At 35.9% G+C, this 17,364-nt stretch overlaps 1 protein-coding gene across 14 annotated transcripts in view; it reads left to right on the forward strand.

Moving 5' to 3' along the window:
* The window catches only part of RIMBP2 (RIMS binding protein 2), a 113,352-nt gene that overhangs the window by 21,930 nt on the left and 74,058 nt on the right, over positions 1-17,364 (forward strand). For 7 of the 14 annotated variants that reach the window (XM_069870752.1, XM_069870755.1, XM_069870760.1 and 4 more), the window contains exon 1: positions 15,559-15,583. The exons of 1 other annotated variant lie outside the window; for it this stretch is intronic. In XM_069870752.1, coding sequence (XP_069726853.1) covers positions 15,566-15,583 — 18 coding nt within the window. In that variant the 5' untranslated portion in view covers positions 15,559-15,565. Of the gene's footprint in view, positions 1-8,510; positions 8,658-15,550; positions 15,584-17,364 lie in introns of those variants that run through there. 6 more of the 14 variants (XM_069870750.1, XM_069870759.1, XM_069870756.1 and 3 more) reach the window with 5 other exon arrangements.

Raw genomic sequence — 17,364 nt, forward strand, 5'->3', positions numbered from 1 at the left:
GAGCTAGTATGCATATGTTCACCATTATGAACAGGACTAAATCTCCTCCTCTTGCCCTAACCAGGCAGAAGTTGAAAGGAACAAAGTATTTCAGGCATTTGCTGTGCTTTCCACAGTTTATCAGTAACTGGTGGGACACCCTTCTTTCTCTTTAATTTGCCTGTGATTTCAGTTCACAGGCTGGTCTGTGCAGTTTCATTTGGGTTTCTCATTGATACTTTTTGAATACTTATGAAAATCTATTCGAAATTTGTTCTCTGGGATTTTTTGTTTTGCCTCCTCTCCCCACCCCGTCCTTGACAGCTGGATCAGTGCCTAGTCCTATGAATTGTAAAGCCATAGTTTAAATGTGGAACGTGACTGTCATTGACTCCTTTATTCTGCCTTAATTCATAGACTACCAAACATATGTGGAGCTAAAACCTATACATGATAAATCATGTACATAATTGCTGATACTTGTCTAAAATCAGGAATGATATTCATTAGCTGGTTGGGGATTTGGCAGTGTATGGAAACCCACATTGTAGGGTTATTGAAAGAGTAATTTAAATTGCCAGATGGCAAACTACTCTGTTTGCCAGCTTGTTTGCATGGTTGTTCAATCGAGTCTCTTTTAAATTTTAGAAGCTAAGAATTCAGTCCTCTGAAATTCCTGAAATCAAAGACTTAGTGCTCCCAAGATTCAAGTTGGCAAGAAACTGCTCTAGGGCAGCAGTGTCAGGTAGATTGTATTTACAACAAGAACCTTTCCTTCCTTTCATTTGCACAAAGAGGTTCAAAATGTCAAGGTTTTGTTCAGAATTCTAATAAAACCACAACTGAGAAAGTAAAATTCCTCCATGTAAAGGAATATTCCCCAAGAGAACTGCATAGTTTTATTGGCAAAGCACTTTGTAGCTATGTATTGGATGACATCTAAGAACTAAATAGTATTATTTTGATTGTGTTGTGATACAGAGCAAGCACTGAAGAAAACAATAAACTGCAACAATGGAGTTGTACAGCTTCATTTTTTCCAAACGTTTAGTGTTCGTGTTCACACAAGTCTGAATTGGTGTTTAAAACGAGGACTTGCCTAGAGGAGTTTATTTTTTTAGTGTACATTTCACTGGAGAGCAAAGCAATTATTTCCTAAATTTAGAAATTATTCTCTACCACATTATAGCAGGATTAGACACATTTTGGCATTTGAGCTACTTTCAACTCACATTTTACACATAAGAAGGAATCACGCCGGTTGACAATCTGGTAGAGAAAAAACGTTCATAATCTGGATTGTCTTCCAACCTGTCCAGGGAACAGGACAGGGATTTGCAGGTTCTCGATGGCAGAGATGTAGATTGCTGTGATGTTCAATTTGCCATCTTTACTCTACAGAGACTTTGTTGTGGGCAATTTGGGACCCTCAGGGAAAAATGCTCTTTCATTTTCTACATGTGGTTCAGTTAGTAACGGCTGAGTTAAGAGACTGAGTTAAGGAGACAGCATTAACTTAAATCCAGTCATTCTCAAAGAAAGACTAAAGTGATATTAAGCCATTTGGTTAATAATGTAGCTAAAGCCCATTTAAGGTGATACAGTCTTGGCAACACTGTGACTGTATCACGCTGAATTATGCTGAAAATAGTAAAGAAAAGGCCCGGATTCTGATCCTCTGAATCAGGCATGAAAACTGAATACGAAACATGCTGGCAGTGAGCTTCACTTCCTCTGGGTAAATAAAGCATCGTCTGGGTGTTTTAGAGCGGTGGTAGTTTGCATTTGGTTGAGCTCCTAATCGAGTGGCAGTTTCCATTTTGACAAGGACAGAAACAGAATCGTAGGTTTGAAGAAATGGAGTTAACAAGCTTCCTTCAGCTGCTCCTCTTTAAGCAAGAAATAAAAGGAGAAAGGTACATGGGTTCTGTAGCTAGTTACAGTATCAAGAAAAGATGTACCTCAAAATTTCTCCCCTGTAGTTTGATTTCACTACACTTTTTGGGGGTTTGTTTTGCTTTCTAAACCACTCAAAGGCTGCATATTTTTTTCTACTGACTCATTTTCTCGTTTGTGAGGAGCTTCACAGGTCTGAACCAAACTTTGCTTCGCTGTTGAAATGCAAGAGTGAAAGAAATGGCTTAAGCAGATAATCTCCTATCATACTTCAAACAATGTGAACCACAGAGATTTTAAAAGCAATAATTCCATATGGAGAATTTTTTAAAAAAACATAGAAGATTATATTCATTACATGCTGCCAATAAATAATAATTTTCTTTTCTTAAAAGATTTTCAGAGCACTTTAAAATGATGAAGGAATATCCTTACGTCTAGGCTTGGCTATAGATAGATTTCTTTCCATAATGAGACAAATTTATTCTACATTTCTTTCAGATGAATGATATTGACTTATTTCTAGTTCTTCCGGCCCTTCTCAAGCATTTGATAGTGGTATTTGTGAAAGAAGGAAATCTGTGCAGACTTCATGCCTTCTGCCACACACTGACTGTAGTGCTGTAAAGGGGAACTGGAAGGAAAAAGAAATAATGTTTTGTGTAAATAGCACTTTTGGCCTTCACAACTTGTTCCAGATCAAATCTTTCCTTTGAGAATTAGCCAAAGATAGACAAGACAACTAATCCGCTGAACTATAATAAGCATAATCATCAGAAATCAATCTTAAAAACAATTTCCACCATTAAATGATGCATAAATTGAAGGAGAAGAAAATGTGATTAAACCAGGCATGGGTAGAAAGCTTGTAACATCTTTTTCTGTGGAATTCAATTTAGTGTTAATTTGCTGAAATCTTACAAACTAGAACAACAGTAAACGACTAATGGAGGGAATTGCTGATGAGGGGACGTGTAAAATTAGGAGAAAGTCATAACACTGCCAGTGCTGTTGAGGTAGATGATAAATTCAATGCTAGGTCCTGTATTCACACTCTTCACTCTAGACTAGGAGTCTTTCATGGAGGGAGAGAGAAAGCGTACGTGTTTTATCTTGCAGCAAAATTCAAACCCCTATCTTTACCTATGACGTATTTTACGACATAATTGTTGTTAGCTTTCCACAAAATTGCTTTAATACTAATCCCATGGTTTGCTTTAAGCTAGTAGATACACAATGGTTTTATTGCTTTGTTTACTACCTGCTGTTTCCCTAGCTCTGCCATAAAGAGGTCTTTTTTCCAGTGTTGCTTTTCTACTGAGTACATTGGGTCTTTTAAAGACCTATGGGTTTACGTTGCTGGGGTTCACCTGATTTTAAATACATGACTGTGCCTGTCCTGTGACAATATATACACATGTAGATCCTCAGATGGATCACAAGCTCACTTTGGTGTTATCTTGAGAGACCTGCCATCTCTGATCATGTTTTTCTTGTCTGACTTAATTTTATGAGGAAAGTCAGGAGAACATATGAGGAAAGTCAGGAGAACATATGCAGAAAGGTAGTTTGTCTGTGTTTAGCGTCTGAAGAAATAAATCGTATGACTGACTTGTTAAATGCTTACACAAGATTTTTACACTCAAATTAAGGTGCTAGTCTTTGCAAGTGGGAAAATTGTAATTTATTATGAAAATTGAGCTTCCATTCCTAAAAGCAGATTTCATCCCTGATTTCTCTCAGATAGGTTTCGCACCGGACGTGGAATAGAAGAGGGAAGGAATTGGCAGAAGTCTCCAAAGTTATCCTTTAGTGGGGTGAGAGGTAGACTGACTGTCAGAGTTACAAAGACTTTTAAAGAAATTGTGGTCTGCTTGGCTTAAGAGAGAGAGATGATTTCAGAGCTGATCACCTATCTGTTTTGGCAGTCAAAAGATAACACAAGTAACAAAGCAACCTTTAAGTCTAAGCTATAAAAACTCAGGAATCAACAGGCTGCTGACTTTCAGTGTAGCTGATTCTAGTTTTCTCTGAGTGGAGCATGTGTGTGTGGATATAGTGTGGCTCGCACATGTGAACATACAGACTCCCTTCTCTGTAAATTACTTTTGCAGGGGAAGGGACTGGTAGTCAGAACATTAAAAAGTGGTCTGTTCAGATTGTAAATGGTACTTTCTGTTACCACACTATGAACTGGGCCCTAGATCAGAGGATGAGATAACCTGAAATAAGTGGGGATTATACAGAAGAGTAAAACAGTACAGACTGGTTTCATATGTTGAAGTTGCCTTTTGTCATGGGTTCTTCCTTTATTGTATATAGATTAAAAAAAAAAATCACATCAACATTGTGGAAGACCTTTTCATTTTAGCAGCTGAAAATTCTAACAACTGTTGTTAAACATTTGTAAACTGAACAAGTGAAATTACCTTCCTGTTTGCTTGTGTTTGTGGTAGTTCAGGCTCATAAATGCTTAGTTCTCATGCATACGGGGAGATAAATAACGTGTTCCTGACAGTGTCCATTTGAGAGAGAGGAGCTGAAATCAATTGTTTATTTATGAAGGGTTGGAGTGTAAATCAAAACTGTATATATGATGAAATGTAAAACATTTAATCAGAAGTATGGTAGTTCATCAAAGGCAGCCTCCTCACAGACCAGGTATCGCTTGCAATGAGGTGCTAAGAAATGGTTCTTGTAGATGTAGATTCTTGTCAAAATGTTTTTGTGAAAGTAGAGGTTAGTTTAGTGCTACAAGTAATAGAAATACTTTAAATAGCAGTTCTGGAGCTATATATTAAGAAATTTAGGAGAAATATTAATCTTTTATGTGCCTATTAGAATGACAGACATTTTGATTGTCACTGGAGCAGGGGGATCTGTCCATACATATGAACTCTTCTACCTCCGTCATCTCTGGGAATCGCATTTTTGAATGCAGGTGTTATTCTGCAACGGACGGTTGGAAAAAAAATCAGTGATAGTAAATTTATTTTTTCAGAAAAACTTCGTAAAGGTGCAGCCTTCCGAGGCTATCTTTAATTTTCAGTTTCATTCTTCACTTTGCTGATAGCCGTAAAAGAGAGAATTCACTGATACTCTATTTAAGCCTCACGTCAGGATAATGAGATTTTGTCGAGATCTCAAGGAGAGAAAAAGCACAGCATCATTTGCATTTGATGTCTCTACACTACAACATTTAAAATGCATGCATAACTATTATCATAGTCTATTTAAAAATGCAGGTGGTAGATGGCTGCCTTTACTTCTGTGTTAAAATGACAGACATGCAGTGTCCCTTGGAAGCGTAGGGGTAGACTTGATCTTCAACTAATATTATTGTTTCTTCTGGATTAATGTGCTCAGAAATGCAACTGAGTTATATTTTTTTGAGTATTCCCTGCTAGCTTGTGGTCTACTTTTATTTTTCCTGAGGTTTCCTGACAGCCATCATAGGAACACATACATTCTCACCATTGTTTTCAGTTCTTCAAGCACCTAGGAATGCTTCCTTATTTCAAAGGTTTTAGTCACAATAGGAGATAAATTGGACCTCCTCTTTGATTAACCTTTTGTTTCGAAATTTAGCCCATTGCAATTCAGAAGCACCACTTAAATTTGTAATCTGTTAATATTTAACCTTGCTTTTGGCTTTATGAGATCTAATTAGTTTGCTTGAGGACTCAACATTCCTTGTAACAAATAAATACATGAAGAAAAAAAACCAATAATTGAATTCAATGTGAATAAAAAGTACATGTTAGTGAAATTCATAATAGATACGTAGAAATACAGTTGACAGTATATGGTATCAAGTGTCTAGGGTGCTAGAAATTTAGTTTTTAAATGTTCTCCAAGGATTTGTTTTGCATAGAGAATTATAATTATCTTGCAAGAGATCCATTTCTTATTTCATGAATAGGTTTTCACCTGTAGGTCCATTTTTAATTGAGGAGTTGAGAGAGTTCAGAAATCATGCTGATATTGTCTGTGCATGGCTAACAAAATGCTATGCAAAGATGAAACATGAGGTTTATTTTAATCGAACATAATCTTTTCATTTTTTTTATTTGATGATTCATGAGAAAACATAGTTTTGATCGTTTTAAGAAATGCATGGCAAACAAATATTATAAATATTATCTTTAATAACTAAAGGTAAATTATTTCTGTTCACTGTTTTACTTAGTTGCGCTGATAATGCACAGCACATGAGGATCAGAAAGTGTGAAGTGAAAATAAATTCCAGTGAAATGAAATTGGAACTAATACACATCTTCCCAGAATTTAAACTGAATTCTTTCTCTTTCAGGTGTTGGGATGGTGTGTATCACTGTAGGGGCTTTTAAAAATGGGCTTCTCTCTTTGTATATCTGTGAATAAAAATAAGAGGAAAATTGGTGAAGCAGACAGTACAATGAGTTGCTCTTACTATTTCATGTACTGATTGTACTGAACAGGTTGCCCAGAGAAGCTGTGGCTGCCCCGTCCCTGGAGGCTTTCAAGGCCAGGTTGGATGGGGCTTGGAGCAACTGGTTCCAGTGGGAGGTGTCCCTGCCCATGGCAGGGGAGTTGGAAATGGATGATCTTTAAGGTCCCTTCCAACCCAAACTATTCTATGATTCTGTGATTCTATGGTTGCAGTCCTAACACATTAGGTTTTATACCAAATCATATCCTGTATTAAACGGAGTGATGATTTCATGAATATATTCCTCAAACTGGTCTCGTACTTGTTTAAACTTGAAATAAACTTGGATCCTGGAGGTTTGGTCAAGGCTGTAAAGTCTTTGAATTATTTTAAAAGCTCTTCAGTAGCTCAAAACAGATCAGAATTACGTACTCAACCAGGTATTTACAATTTAATTTTTTTTTATTTATGACTAATTAGACTTTGTTTGATCAGTTGGTCAATGTCAATACGCTTTCCTGAAAAGAAACCTGTCATTGTGAAGTTTCTAGACCAAAGCTGAATGATACCTGAGCAAGAGCAGAATGAAGGTATTGTTCCAATGAAGAGCCATTCAAGTACCAATAAGGATAACGTTAGCATTAAAAGCATCCTAATTTCTGTCACAAAAGGAAGCCCAGAAGCTAGTGTTTGAACTGTATTTGTTAATGTATACTAGCTGGCAGCAGCTTTCGCTTAGGTTACTGGGAGACTAAAGTCACGATTCATTTAGAAGTGAGTTTATAAATGCAAAACTATAGGATCCATTTTTTTTTCACATTGTTTTGTTGAATAGCAATCTGAAATAGTGAAAATAAGACATCCTTGTGACTAGTGTGGTTTAGTATTTCTCCTTGTTTTTGCATAGGTTTGTTTGGGTTTTTTTCCCACTGTCCTCAAAGCCTTTCCTGGGAACTTCCACAAAGCTTTAAATTTGTAGCTGCCACACAATTGATTTTTATGAACTGAAAACAATAAATATGACAAGCTAAATATTATTAGCATTAGATTATTTTATTTTCAGGCTTTCATTCAGCATGAAAAACTTCCAACACTTAATTTTGTGAAGTGGAATACTATATTCCTGTAGTAGTAGTAGTAGTGATCCTTTACATTGTCCTAATGTTTTCAGAGATTTCTTTGAGTAGGGTCATTTCTACTGTCCAGAGGTAAATTTTTGTTGTTGTTATATTTTTCCTTTTTTTATCATCTGAGCCAAAATTTATTTTCAGTCTGTTCACACACCAGAAATATTTTGCATCATTATTCCTCCCATTTCCATTTCTCACAAGAAAGATATTTGTTAATCAATATTTCATACAGAACAGGAATTCTATGCTCTGATTAGTCTCTTCCTGGTTGGTCCCCTTGTGGTCTTTAACCTTATGAGCTGTTTTCAGGTTAGTTATACTTTCAATGTAAAACTCTGATTAAATGTCAGCACATATACAAATTGCAACAATAAAGAGTGTAAGTTTTCAAGGAGGACATAAAATAATGTGTATTTTATACAAAGTGACAGCGAGGAGATTTGAAAAGCTCTACTCAGGATATGAGTAATGCATGCTTGCATTAAAAAGGTTTTATGGGCAGGAGAAATTGAATTTCTTAGTGCTCAAATTGGTTTGAGTGACAGAGGGCAAAAGCCTTTTGCAGTATCTGTTCTTATTCTAGGCTTCTCGTTTAATAAAAGAGCAAATAACAAAAACACTAACTCTGTGTTTCCCTAACATGTCAAGGTTTTATCTTGGAAACAACTATGAATAAACTTATATTATTTAAATGAATACAAATGCCTTAAGCCCCAGAACGTCCTGAGCTAGTTCAGGGATACAGTAATAGCAAACTGGATGCAGAAACTGAGTGAAAGCTTACAGCATCTTTCTGTTCAGCTTCAAGCAGTTAATTATCAACTTTTAAAGAATAATCCAAAATGTAAATATTTACTGATGTTACAGATCACAGAAAGCTTCCCTGGCTCTGGTACTTAAGGCAGCAAGCACGGCTTGCCAGCCTTCCTAGTATAAATAATATTAATCATCCCTTACCAAATTATCCATTTTAATGTGCTTTTGCCTTATCTCATCTGGTGGCTGAGAGGTGTCAGGCGCAAAAAAGCCCTCCCCTTGAACAGCCCCCAGGGGAGTGATGTTCTCTTTCCAGGCAGTGGCTAGAAGGTCAGCTTCAGCTAGCAAGGAAGATTAATTTTAATATAACAATATGATGCGGTACAGCTTGAATAAGCAGAAAGAAACTCTGACTCTTTCTCTTTGCCTGTATCATTAAGGAGGGAAGATGGATGCAAGTGCATATGTACAGGACGGCTTTCTGAGTAAGTGGGGGTGAAATACTTTTCATTGCTACCACATGTAACTCTAAGTAATGAAAGAATTAATGGTTTAAGACTGAGGGTAATATACACCTAATTAGTCATGTTGAAGCAAATGTAAGATTAAATGGAGATGCCAAATAACATGTTTGCTAAGACTTGGAAATAGCAAAGAAATAAGTCTGATTGCAACTTTAATGCAGAATTCTAGCTGATGATTTTCTACCCTTTTTAAAGCAGTCAGGACTCTGCTTGGATTTATGTCAGAGTTTAATGAAGGGAAAAATACTAGGGTGGTCAGATAAATTGCTTCAACATACCACTGCTTTTAAACAGTTCCTTGCCTGAATTGGGCCTTGGTGATTTAGTTTTCTTTTGATTTTACACTAAACAGAGTAGTATATAAATATCTGCCTGGCAACATTAATTAAACTTAGGGAAGAGAAGATAAGGAAAAGAAACGACACATACAATGTTTATATTTTGTGTTGTTTCTTATGATATGATAACACAAAGTATTTTGTCTATGTTCTGTTCTCCTTTCAAATGCCTGGAAATTTGTCCTTATAGACTACAGAGATACAGAGCAGATTTATGACAGCAAAATAAGTTGTGGTAGTTCTTAAAAGCTTAAAGACTTGTATGTTTGTGTAGAGTGTGATATGCAGGAGGATTTTTGTGCTTGTCTGACTCTGTGTTCCTGTTGTTGTTCAGTGCCAGTCAAATCACCTAAGATCACATTTCCAAAGTGTTCATTGCTGATGAGTGCCCTGGTTTTTCAGGGATACCTGCAGCCAGCAGAAGAATTCAAAATCAATGACCATTTTTTGGTCTTAGTTACTGAATTTCTCTTTGTGAAAAACAGGTGTCATGGATTTCTCTCAGCTTTACTGTACAAACTGATGACATCCTCAGCATGTACATATATCAGGATATGTAAGTATTATTCTCATGGAGATACTGCTCACAATCTCTTCATTTGTACTCTGACAACTAACTTTGCCTAATATCAGTTTTGTAACTCCAAGCTGCCTTCAAGCAACCGCTGTTTAAAAACTCTAAAGCTACTTTCTTTTTTCCATGTGCAGAGGATTTCTTGCCTCCAAAACTGTATATTAATTAGACCCAATTCTAGCTCCTGTTTAGTCTTATGCTTTAAAAATTAAAACATAATATATTTAGGCAGGGACTTTCTTCTATTATGAAGTTTGGTATGTTAGGTTGAACTAAAGGTCATTTAATAGAATAAGGACATAATTTTTGGAAAAAATTATACTTTCTAGAGACTTCTAGAATTTCCTAGCTATTGTATTTCTTGTTGGTGTCCTTGTGACAGGACTTTACATGACATTGAATAGAGAGATAAGAAACAGCATTGCTTTTTAGCTGGGTGATAGAGCCATCTTTCCTTTTTTGGCACTTGGGAAAGATGAAGACGCAGTTCACTCACTGCTTGCCCAAGGACTCTGAGCAATGAAGAAATTACAAATTCTGACTGTTTAAACTCATTATTTTGTGATCTATTTTTCCTGAGAATCCTTAGAAAAGTGGTATATTTAAATTTTCACACCTGCAAATACACATATAATAAAACTATTAAGCTTTGTTTAAGTTGTTACATTTTGCTAAATGGAGGGAGAACATGAAATCTTGTATTGTTTAGAACAAACTATAGAGTCCTTTCCAATTTGATCTTCTATTATGTGAGAAATCACATAAAGTTCCATTTTTTCTAGTTTTCAAATGGTGCTGAAAATGGTTTGGAAACAGCTTTGATTAATGAGTATTATACCTGGTGATTTCCCGTTGTTTGAGAGCCCTGCAGATGAAAAGAAGACTTCGTGATTTACTTGCATGTTTGTTCTCTGTAAGGAAGGAATGCAAAATGTTGTTCCAATCTCTGTAAACAGGACTGAAGTGTTTTGAGGTGGGCAATTTCTTGTAGATAATTTTAGTTATGGAAGAATTGGTTGGACCATAGAAGGATCAACACACAGTTTTGTACAGCTTTTCTTAAAAAATCATGGAGGGAAAGCCCATCGTACTTTGTTTTGGTTAGCTCATGAGTGTTTAGTGTTTATATACACCATCTTAGCTTAACAGAAGATGAACAAGTGACTGTACAGTCTTACTTGAAGGCTGTAATTTTATCTGTTCTGAAAACAGAAATTGAGGAGTATGAAGAGCTGTTTTTGAGTGACACTTCTGGCACCTAACCCTTAAAATTATTCAGCATATATTTCTCATATCTGTCTTGAAATGAAAAAATCTGATTTCAAGTCACTTACCATTTTTCAAAATTGTGTTAAGCTTTGCATAGAGATTTCCAAAATTATGCACTATATCAATATAAATTTCTGCCTAACTAAATTACTCTGAGACAACCAAATGACTACTAATGTCGCCAGAGTCTACATCTTTTTTTTAACATTTATCTCTCTAAATGTGTTGCTTATAATTATGTCAATATATGGAAAAAAATAGGGATTGTTGAGCTTTAGTTGATGTTATGCTTAGGCTCAGTACATTTCATCCATTTTTAGTGCCACAGGACTGAATATTTCACCTGCTGGGGCATGACGTTACCATGACAACAGTTGATCTTGTTTGCCATTCTCTCCTCCTTGTGCATGACAAAAAGGAAAGCTTTTTGGGAAATACTTATTTTTCTAACTAATTGCATTTTAATTTTCAGTGCAATATAACAAGAAAAGGATTGCTCTGTTTCAGTAAGAATAAGAAATTTCTGTTCTAAGAAATAGCACAATGAGCTTTACCATTTAATCAAAGTTGACAAGATCTCTTCTTGAGCTGTTCCTATATAAAAACCTCTGCAACTGGTATGTTAGCAGAATGCTAACATACATGGACTTCAGCAGATCCTATAAGGTATTCTGCAGAGAGATTTCCAAGTTCAAATTGCCATTCATCAGTCTTCTGTACGTGTTCTGTTGATCAGTAAATGGAAATCTCAGTGCCTTAGCAGATATTTGAATAGATGCTTTCCGTTTCCCTCATGAGCTCCAGTGGGGATGAACCGTTTTGTTCATGTTTTTCAGCTGATGTATTTTATTTGTTCTGCTGCTAGTGAAATCGAAGTAACTGGAAAATGTGGATAGCAAGTTCCTTAGCAGTTCCCACAGAGTTTGAGTGGAAATTCATGTGCGTGCAGAAACCACTAAAACCACATTATGGATTTTAATTATTTTCATATAATCAGTGGTGCTCAATTTAACATACAAACTTATATCTTTAGCAAATCCATTGGGATCCAGGCAAAAGATAAATTTACTACCAACTGGAGATATGAAACAAAAAATATGCAGTATCATAGTAAAATAAAAAGGAACTATTTGTTAAAGGGGCAGTAGGGAATGTCCCTTTCAGACAGTGGCAGCTTGATACCAGCATTCCAACGGGCATAATGTTTCAGCCACACTGTGTTTCCTTTATGCCCTTATATACATGACCAAGGGACCCTGTTCACTCCTTTATCCCTTGGTATTGGATAATTTAACATTTTTTTTCTTTCCTTTGGGTATAAGCTATCCCTGAAGGAACAAGAACTGTGCCATGGTAAATGGCAATTAGACCCTCTGTCCCTCAGATATACGGCTTAATTTATTGTACTGAGAAGTGAGTGTAAAAATAATTGAAAGAAAAAACCCTGAATAAATATTGATTTTGCTTCAGCCCACAAATCAAATTGATTAACTTTCTAATACTGTTTGAGGGAAAACACTGCTGTAATATTACAGTTAAAATTAATTCACTACTAGAGGACGCAGAAATGTATATTTACTGTATTTTTGGCTATGTTTATGTTCCCAGCAGCTGGATGATATTTAAAAAATGAAGCATGAATGTGCTTCTTTTTCAAACGAAGTATTAAGTAGTGGTTTGGCTAAGTTGAAGGGAGGGGGCATCTTCAGGAGGGTAGAATAGAATAGATTAGACTATTTCAGTTGGAAGGGACCTACAACAATCATTTAGTCCAACTTCCTGACCCATTCGGGGCTGAACAAGTTAAAGCACATTATTAAGAGCATTGTCCAAATGCTTCTTACCGCCCCAAGCCTATCGGTGCGTAGCCTGAACAAAAGCACATTGTGTAGGTGCTTTGGGTGGCTAAATTAGGAACAGCTGTGTTGGTCGAATTGCTTTGGTACGAAGCTTGTATTAAAACTTATGACTATGAAAATAATTTTTATGATGGAAGCATTATTAATATTGCATAATTTATTTATTGGAACAGCCTTAGACTGAAAATGTGACAGTGTTAACATATATAAATAACTCATTACTGATTAGAATTGGCCCTTTACCCCTCATTTTTCTTGCAAAAGCCTAAAATTACCTTGAGTTGATCCTGCAGTTATCAGTTATACACTTGTATAGTACTTTCCCACAAAAAGATTATGTATGACTTTGTCATTAAGGAATTAATCGGCTACGCATTAATAACATTTCATTGCAAATGCTGAGAGGTTTTTAAAAGATGATACTGAGAACACAAGTTATACACCTGCAGTCTTTGCCTGTTGGAATAGTTTCATCTACTGCCAGTCAAAGACTTCATTCTGTTTGTGTTCTGTGTGCAAAGACATTTCCAGTATGAAGTCTAGTTGATGCATTCCACATACCTCAAGGAGGAAACAAGGCATCATAAAATACAAATATAATAGCAAATACTAAATAATGCTATTGTGTGGAATATCTGTTTTTTTACTGTCTTCATGATTAATTCCTTCAACCACAGCAGGTATGAATTGCAAAAGTAATGTTTTGAGTAGAACTTGTGTATTTAGTAATTCATTGTAATCAGCTGCAGCTAGAATGTATGCTGTGTTATTTACTCACGACTATGGATACTATAATTGCACTTAGCTACATCTAAAATTATCACTTTACACTTTTCATTATTAGGAGAGTTGAGAAAATCTTGTCATATTCATACCATGTGCCATAGGTGAAGAAAATAAGATGGATTATCAATTTCCTGTCATGGCCATAGTCTGGGCAAGAGCAAAAATGTATATATATATCTTTATTTATATGTGATTCTAAGACAGAGGAGTCCTCCAGAAATTCAGATGAATCCGATGTGTATCTGTCCTTTTCTTCTCTGATCCTGCAAAACATGGCAGTGAGAACCTTATCGTGTAAATCAGTGTTCTTAGGGGGTTAATGAATTTGAGGTGGTAGAAAAGATAGAGTGAACAAGTTCGGAGAAACCGTTGCATGAAAAACTAATGCTCAAAAGGACAAGACAAAAAGAACATGAACGAAATAATCTGGTAGTGCAAAGCTTGTTATCTTAAGAGTCTTACTGAAGTGAAAAATAATACCATGCATTAATTGTCTGTGCTTCCTCCATAACATCTGGTCCTGGTCACTGTAGTGCCAAGACAGTGGTGATTTCCAAGTCCAATAAACTGCTACAGTTCCTGCATTCTTTATTTAGTAGTGCTTTTTAAGAAGTGCTATTTTTATATAGTGTTTATTAGGCTAAATTCAGCGTACTGATTAGGGGGTAAAGCTGCATTTGTTTTCCTTTATTAGAACAAAGTCTAATTTGCATGGAAAAGTTCCTATTTTTAAAATGAAGAAAATAGAACCGTACAGTGATTTTATTTAAAATGCAAGCATTTCTGAGTAGATCTTCCTTTGTCTTAGGAGTGGTAGTGGAAAAAACTTTTGTAAGCCTGTTATAATTCTCTATAGAAATTCTTTAGTTTTTAAATGTTAACATCATCAAATGTCAGGCTACTTTCCTGCACTACTAACTAACATGTACTTCATCATGACAATCAAGAGGGAGAATCAAATGGAAATAGTAAAATGCCTCAAAAAGAAAGAGTATTTAATTTGACCATTTTTCATTGCATTTAGCGCTTTTCCACTAACTTATCATATGTTGTTTATTAAAAGTGCAACTTTCTAACTATGAAAGTTGATAACTGTGGAAGCTGGACGCTTCATGGGGCAGGAAGGGGACATTCAGCATCTTTCACTGCTTTCTTTGATCCCACTTTTATCTTACTGGTGTACATCCAAAGCTGTCAGATATAATGGAAGTGGTGTCAGAACATTAACTGACAGTAACAGAACAGCAGCATCTCTCGTTAATGCCATTTTCCTGCCTGCTCCTGGTTCCACTTTTCTTACTAGTGTATTATATAGTGGTTAGAATTATGCAGGACAGCCTGTATTTTTCTTGCATCATGCACATGCTAATTACAAAGAGAAAATCAGAAAGGTTTTAATGGCAGTTTGTTGTACAGTCTGTGCTTCTCAGCCCAGCTCTGTTAGCTTGTCCATGTTGAGGTTCTTAAATAGCTCTACCGCGTACTGTTCAGGATGAGTCAGCTTTGCCTTTAAAATGTGCTTCTTACGAGAAGAATAAAATAAATTGATGGTGATGAACCTGACCTTAGAAGTGAGTCATTTACAGGGCAAAAATACAGGAGAAAAGATCAGAAGATTTTTCATTTTTCCTTGAAGTACCTGTAGACTTTCACTTTTCTCTTGGATTAATTCTATTCATTTATCATCAAAATAGAGAACTATCACAGGGGATTATGATCAGAATGTTCTACTACAGTCATTTCAGGTTACTGGCAAAAACAAGTCTCAAAGAAAAAGAGCTACAAATAAATGAATAGTATATAACATTTTTTTTAAACAAAAATAATTGACGGATGAGCAAACTAGCACACAGGGCAACAGATGCCTTTCTCCAGGCAATGTAGAACCTTGTTACCCGGACGGTGGTGTCAGATTGTATTAAATCTACAGAAGTCATCCTCCTACCGTGATTTTTTATAGTCAGTCCTCATATCTGTAGGAGAATTTCTACTTTTGCTCTGTTATGAACAAACGTTTTTGCCTTCATTTCTGCACTTAAAAGCATGCAACTTATATATAAGGTAACATTATTTTTTATGTCTTCTATTATTAAATTTTCTTTATTGTCTCATGTTCTGCAAAATATGCATTAGTATATGAGTCTTTAAATCTGTGTAGTGCTCTGGGCACCCCTTAAAAAATGGCACACTGCAGGAATGCTTGTGTTTATATAGATGTGGGAGAGATGTCAGTTTTCTGATGCAGTTCACTTCACAGATTCTGAAAAGATCATCCTTAGTGTTGGTTTCTTAAATCAAAATGCTTGTACGAGTGGGGAATGCCTGAAGCATTCTTTACATCCAACAGGAAATATCCTCGCTGCTTGGAATTTTGTCTGACATGCTTAAAGGCATTTCAGATTCTTTTTGCAAATTATGCAACTTATGGTCCTGACATGAATACAGCTTGATTGATGTAGCAGCAGATATGTAATATATGTAAGTATGGTTTACACTTCTTGTATTTAACCGAGTAAGAAAGCAGGAGCAAGCTAAACTCTGTGCAGCTTCTGCCTACAAATATTAGAAGAGGTCTGGGGTTGGTTTGTTCTCTATCTAGTTGATGCTAATCTATGACAGTACTTCTATTTTTTTCTGAGAGAAGGTGAAATTGTTCTACATACAGCTGCTATTGTTTCTTTCCTTAACATTAATTTTTTACATTCATTTCTGTATTTGTAAACTTTTCGGATACATGCTGTACTAGTGATTAAATTACTTCAAGCTCTTGATTTTTTTGTATGAATATTGTGTAGCACCATCATTAGAAAAGGAGGTGACAGACTGCTCAACTAATAAACAAAACCCAATGCCAACACTCTGGAGACTGGCAAGAAGCTTCTTTGGAAGTATGAAGTACTGCTTCCTTTTCACTTGCATATTAGTCTTCTAACATTTAGTCAGCATTTGCTTTTATACTGTGTCTTGAAGTAACCGGCTTGATGAGTTCTTAATCTTCACTCTTCTTGTCTTTATTAACAGCTGCAGTGGATTGATTTGCATAGGTTAAATGGTAGACCTCATTTGACTCTGGTGAAATGTTGCTTCTTAGGCACGATTAAATTGTCAGAATTGTTACATACAGTGAATAAATGAAGAACAGGGGAGAGAGCAGCAGGGCAAAAAAGGACAAAACTCTCATTAAATTTGTAAGAAGTCAAAAGCTATTTGTATAACAAAATAGAAGGATGAGGGTAGAGTGCATGGTAATGCTTTCCACAGGTTTGGTTTTTGGACTGGTACTTGTTTATTGTCAAGAAGTTTAAAATCTGGGCCATTTCAAACTTTGAAATAAATTGCAAAATCCCTCAAAATCTCCTCTTAGGTCCAAGCAGTAACCACATGATGTCTCTTTGGATGTTCCCCTTAGACTTTGGTAGAGGTATTAAACAGAGAGTGAGGAAGGCTGTAGCACAGAATCCCTAGCATCCACAGGCAAGCTGGAGGCAAGAAGCACATATCCAGCCTACTGCCAGTAAGCCTGTCATTTGTGTATTTGCTGACCTCTTCTTTCTGTTGACTTGGAGGTTCTGTTTGGAATTGGCAGTTGTAAGAGCTGAAGCGAAAAGTGTTGCCCTGTTGTTAATGCATTCAGTACTAGTTGCCAAGTAAAGGAAAGAGAATAGAAAAATAGTCATTTATTTCAGTAATATTCAGTATTTTCATTTATAGCGTCTTAAGGAAGTGGAGCCTTCCTGTGTGAGAAGAAACATAACTGGGATTTTCAAAAGGCATCTGTCTCTCTTAAAAAGCTCTTACAGCATCCAACCATAAAATCCTAAAGAAGACAACTCACAACACAA

The sequence above is a fragment of the Phaenicophaeus curvirostris genome, chromosome 17 (genome assembly GCF_032191515.1).
Source record: "Phaenicophaeus curvirostris isolate KB17595 chromosome 17, BPBGC_Pcur_1.0, whole genome shotgun sequence".
NCBI classification, from domain to species: Eukaryota; Metazoa; Chordata; class Aves; order Cuculiformes; family Cuculidae; genus Phaenicophaeus; species Phaenicophaeus curvirostris.